Genomic DNA, 6,028 nt, shown 5'->3' with positions numbered 1-6,028 from the left:
TCGACTCGTACGGCACTATGGGAAGCCGCCCAGACAAGTAGGGTCAAATACTTATTGCTAGGTCGATCACATAATAGTTGTTTATTATGTTGGTGTCGGTATAGTACCCCCGGTAAAAAGTTAAGAGATAATTTTATTATGTTTAGGCCTAAGGACAAGAGGGGTTGCTCTGATGGTAAGCAACCTCCACTTCCAACCAAGAGGTTGTGAGTTCGAGTCACCCAAAGAGCAAGGTGTGGAGTTCTTGGAGGGAAGGATGCCGAGGGTCTATTGGAAACAGCCTCTCTACCTCATGGTAGGGGTAAGGTCTGCGTACACACTACCCTCCCCAGACCCCACTAGTGGGATTATACTGGGTTGTTGTTGTTGTTGTTGTTTAGGCCTAAGGAGCCGAAATTGGTTTCAATGACTTAATGAAGTTGAAATGGTTTCGTATGATTTTATTAGAATCATGGATTTATACAGATATTTTATAAGTTTGTATCATAATTTATATTTTTCTAGTCTTGTCATTTAAAATGATAAAGAGCATGAATTGATATAATTGTCATCATTTTATATCGAATGTTAGTTGCACTATTTTTGTTAAGTCTTGTCCCATGAACTTGAGTTATGATACTTATTGAGTACCGTTGTGACGTACTCAGCCTTCAGAGGCCCTTCTTCAGGGTCCCGCTTACTTTATATGTTTCAGGAGGAGGTATGGTACGTGATGAGCAGATGAGCCTAGAATGACTCTCTTACCGAGGTGCATGGTGAGGCACCACTTCTATTTTGTGGTAGTTGTCATGTTGATTCTTTACTCTTTGTTGATTGGGATTGTCTCAAATATTTATTTTATTCTCATGTCATAGAGATTCCATAGACTATTAGTATTCTTTTGGGGTTGTAATTGATGGTCATTCATATATCATGAAATGAAAGAGACATTGTTATCCTTATGTATTTTCAATTATTAAAAATGATGTATTTAAAGATTATACTTCATGTATGGTTTTAATTATTTAAAATGATTATGTTTTAAAAAAGGCTTCCACATGCATCTATTAGTCATATAGATATATATTATAGTATGGGTTGGTTCTCCCGGGTTGGGTAGTATGTCGGATGTCGGTCACGTGGTCTTGGGTCGTGACAGCTTATGTACAAACGATCAGATAATTTAGAGGTGATTGGCTACTCTAAATTTGACTTTGATGGATGTGTTTATTCACGCAAACCAACGTTAGGATACACTTTTATGTTAGCCGGTGGAGCTATATCTTGGAGGAGTCCCAAGCAGACATTAACTGCTACTTCCTCTATGGAGGCTGAGTTCGTTTCTTGTTTTGAGGCTACCTCACATGGTGTATGGTTGAAGAGTTCCATTTCCGGGCTTAGAATTGTCAATTCGATCTCTAGGCCATTGAGGATATATTGTGACAATTCAGCTGATGTCTTTATGGCTAAGAATAACAAAAGTGGGAGTCGAAGCAAGCATATCGACATTAAGTATCTAGCCATAAGAGAACGTGTTAAGGATAAAAAAAAAAAGTGGTCATTAAGCATATTAGCATTGAATTGATGTTCGTTGATCCTTTAACTAAAGGCATGCCACCACAAAAAGTTAAAGGATAATATAGTTACGATGGGACTTGGTTCCACTATGTAAATTTCGTTGTAACAATGATATTTATGAAACTCTATTATTATATGAAATTTCTCATATTGTTATTATGTACACATACAGTTATTTTGAGAAATATCACTAAAGTATGGACCTAGAATAAACATTAGGTTTATTCATTAAGAAATATGGGCTTAAGTATAGAGGCATAATGCATCGTGATACATGGAAAACACTACTCACTCGTAGAGAAACTATCGCCATGATTCATGTATTATGATTCTCTTTAAAGTATGAGTACTATGGCCTTGGGCATTAATTATATGGACAAAGTGGGAGAATGTTAGTAACGTCCTCTATTGAATGTTTCATAAAGATGGTTCGTTTAATTTGAACAAGTTGAAACTTTATTTCAACATAATTATTTGAAATTGCCCATTGTCATAAAGAAACTATTTGCCCCTTATGCATCTGAACAAGTAATTATTCTTGATGGAAGAACAGTATAAAAGGAGAAACTATGGATTGGATCCCTAAGCACAGAAAAACCTTCTTAACTACTATACCATCTAGTGAAAATTTCGGAAGTTCTTAGAAGACCCGCCGGAGGAAAACTTCCGTCGCCGACGACACCGTAACAATGGCTGGAGGTATGTCCGATATTTATTTCTGCTGTGCACTGCTCTAATAGCGCTTGCATTTTGGATAATGTTTATAATCCTGACCACCACCATCTTTAGCTTCATGTTCTTTGTTCCTCTCTGGTTGAGCATATTAACAATGACTGTAGAGTCAAGTTCAAGAGCAAATTTAGTGTATCCTAATTGGTTGCACCATTTCCCTCCAAACTCAGCGGCTAAGGCTTCAGCCATATTGTTGCTATCACAATTAACAAGCATTGCAAAGGCCATGATACAATCACCATTGCCATCTCTGATTATGCCTCCTATACCAGTTTTCCCACTCTCATTTATGTAACTACCATCAGTGTTGACTTTGATAGTGTCATATAAAGGAGATTGCCATTGAACTTGTTTCCAGGTTTGCATAGGTCTCAGCTTTTCCACTCTGCTGCATATAGTAGGCCATTGAAATGAGGCATCTCCATTAGGCATCAACTTAGCAATAATGGACTTGATACTTGATAGTCCATATTACTTGGTATTTCATGAAGTTGAGTTGAAACTTCTTCTGTATGCCATATCTACATGAGCTTCTCCGTTTTCATACTTCCCAGTATATGACAGTTGGTGCAACTTGGAGAATCAAGCCATGAAGTATGTTGTTTGTTTTTTCTTCCCACCACCTTTTGAAGATTGCAGAAACAGGGGCCTGTTGGTTCCTAATTCCTAGTGGGTTGCCAATTGCATTCCATATATACATTGCTGCTTCACTATCCATGAACACATGTTGCATGGTGATCTCTACCTATGGAAAACTACAACAAGAGCATCTAGATGTGATGTTAGTACCAAACCTACCAATCATGTCATCAAACGGCAAATTTCTTTTGAACAATCACCAAGTTAGGAAAGATATTTTAAAGGGAATAGAGTTATGCCAAACCTTCCTTAAGAAATCATTTTTCTGTTTTTTTTATCTAATTAAATGCCAGGCAGATTTGTTAGCAAAAAGACTATCATCTCTTCATCAGATATACTCCAAACAGGTCCAGACAATTACCTATATCAATATTCATAATGTAATCAGTAATATGGGATTGTGATCGTATTTATATTCCATAGTTGATCACAATATGATTATAAACATCTTTCTGTCCCCCAGAAAATGCATGTAGTAATTCTTAAGATGAAAGATATAGACATCATAATCATAAGATCCGGTATCCATTATCAATCAATTTGCAACACATTTACAAGTAATTAAAGCCCCATATACTCGAACTATAAGGGTAACGACTCTGAGCTTTTCACTGACATATCAATGAATTCCTTTGCCAAATTCTTCTTTTCACTCTGCAGAAATTAATGTTGGTCGAGTAGAAATATGGTAGCTTCAACAGGTTTGAAGCCGGCCCAAACAATTGTCACGATCCAAATCCAGATTTTCACCACTGTATGTAGGAGTCAAAAAAGGTGTCAGATACTCTATGTGAACCTATTTGATTGGACACGAAGTTTAAAATTGTGATCTTAAATATATTAATTATAACAGTTATGTGACTATAAACCTTGTAAATGAAATAAAAAGTTTAAATTAAATTATTTTCGTTTTTAGAAAAGGTCACCTCTAATAAAAATTTACTAAAACGAAAATAAAGTACTCAACTGCAACTTTTAAAACAGATATATTAAATTTTGAACATATATTTCTTGGTTCACTAGGGTAGTCAACCGCGCTTATGTTGGATACATATACTTGAGCACAAAAAGGAATGTCGACATTTTCAAAATATTTTTAGTCTAAAGGACATGTACTCGACATAAATATAGTCAATATATTCGCCTAGGTGGCATGCCAACCAAGCAAGTCAGCATCCACATAGATAATACACACTTCCACGTGCCATGCACACGTTTCCACGGACTAAGATTTGTTTTGGCTCATTTATGCACACGTTCTATCTTTTTTTTTTTGGTAAAAGGTTGAAACACCAAATATAGACAATTGCATGGGGCGAACAGATTAGTTTATGTAAAGTGAAGACAACAACAAATTATGCTGATAATGATTTTTTTGCTTTTACGTTCTTTTAAAAGGATTTTGATGGTTTATACTGAAATCCCACTCAAAATTTATACATAGAGAGAGAGATTCTATATCCACCACTAGGATAGAGAATAATCTTTTTAACACTCGGGGCGGAGCTAGATTGTTAAGTACAGGTTCAGTTGAATTTCTGTATTTATATTAATAAATTTTCAAATATGGATAAATATTCAACTACAGATCCAGTAACTAAAATAAGCTATGAGTTTGACGTTAAGATTAAAATTCTTAAACTTCAAATTCTGACTAAACCCATGAATACTCATCATATATAATGACATGTAAAGTGAATTTTGGATGTGGCAGCCCCAAAAGTAGCTTATAGGCAGCAAACTTATGGCTCTGCACATTCTTCCGAGTAGCATAACGCACTTCCTAACGTGCCAACATCCGTCAAATTGAGTCCACAGTTTGCTCTTACCTTTATATAAGCAAATGGTTTCTTCACCAATCATACACACTACAAACACCATTCTTCACATCTTATCAAAGAGATAAACGCAACATCCAATATCTCATATTTTTATAGTCCAATTAAGAAGATATATAATAATGTCTAGCATTTTCAAGATTATTGGGTTCGAGAAGAGAAGGTCGTGTTTAGATGGAGATGACGATGGAGATGATGGATATGATTATGCTCCAGCAGCATGCTTAGAAGGAGGTGGTGACGACGATGATGGAGATTATGATTATGCTCCAGCAGCATCATTAGAAGGAGACGACAATGATGGCGATTATGATTATGCTCCAGCTGCATAAATTCAACGACTAATTTATACATGAGGAAGAAGTAGGAACCTTGTTTTTAATTAATCCTAATTTTTTTAAGTAGGAATATGTAGGTTTATATATTTGTTGAAACTTTTTGCGGTTGAAGTCCACATCAAGATGTTACAGGGTTTCTGAGATCACTAGCTTATTAGATGTATTTTTTTTCTTTACAGTATTTGAAAAACTTATGACTAAGAAGGAAATTCAGAAGGAAAGCTTGTTACATGTAAGAAGTAGGAAACTTTGAAAGTCCTAAAATAAAGCATCGCATTTGTAAGACTAATATCTCAATAAATATTTTTAAAGGGGGAATGATTATGAAATATGCCTAATTAATGGACAAATTGGAATTTGCCACTAATTCGTTATTATATAAGGCATACTGATATACTCTGCAGTGGAAGAGCTTATTCAGAAGTACACTGAATATCAACTTAATCTCGATTTGAAAAATATATCTATATGTATCTACATTCTTAATTCCCTCCATTTTTTTTACGTCAACGGACGATATGAGCTCAAATACCACAGGTTCACTTCCGAATAGGTGACGTGTTCACCTGCCTGAGCCTTAGCAGACAAAATTATTCGATACTTATGCTGGTGGTACTCGGTGAAATAGTCAAAATGCATCAAACTTACCCGAACACAACCATATATATATGTCACCACTCCTCCGAGTACAACAAAGTGAAAGGAGACAAGACTCACCTCCCCCTACTTTGTTAATCACAGCCATCTCATCTATTCTATTCTCGAATGTATGTTGACAGAAGGCCCATTTTTCAGACTGTCTTGTTTTCGGGTCTCAACAATCATCCATACTTCGCTGTATGAACTGTGTTGTAAGCTTTCCAGTCTTTGAAGTAAGGTTTAATGCTAGGAAAAATGCTCGTATGCTCAAGTCTAAAATCTTTC

The 6,028-nt window shown here is 35.7% G+C and overlaps 1 protein-coding gene across 1 annotated transcript; it reads left to right on the top strand.

Moving 5' to 3' along the window:
* The first annotated feature begins 1,141 nt into the window (after positions 1-1,141).
* On the top strand, positions 1,142-1,564 carry LOC142175374 (secreted RxLR effector protein 161-like). Its single transcript, XM_075241956.1, has one exon. It carries the CDS (start codon positions 1,142-1,144, stop codon positions 1,562-1,564), a length of 423 nt encoding a protein of 140 aa, XP_075098057.1.
* Positions 1,565-6,028: the final 4,464 nt, after the last annotated feature.

The sequence above is a fragment of the Nicotiana tabacum genome, chromosome 21 (genome assembly GCF_000715075.1).
Source record: "Nicotiana tabacum cultivar K326 chromosome 21, ASM71507v2, whole genome shotgun sequence".
Classification (NCBI taxonomy): Eukaryota; Viridiplantae; Streptophyta; class Magnoliopsida; order Solanales; family Solanaceae; genus Nicotiana; species Nicotiana tabacum.
The sequence above is the reverse complement of the archived record's forward strand: the minus strand, read 5'-3'. Positions and strand labels throughout refer to the sequence as shown.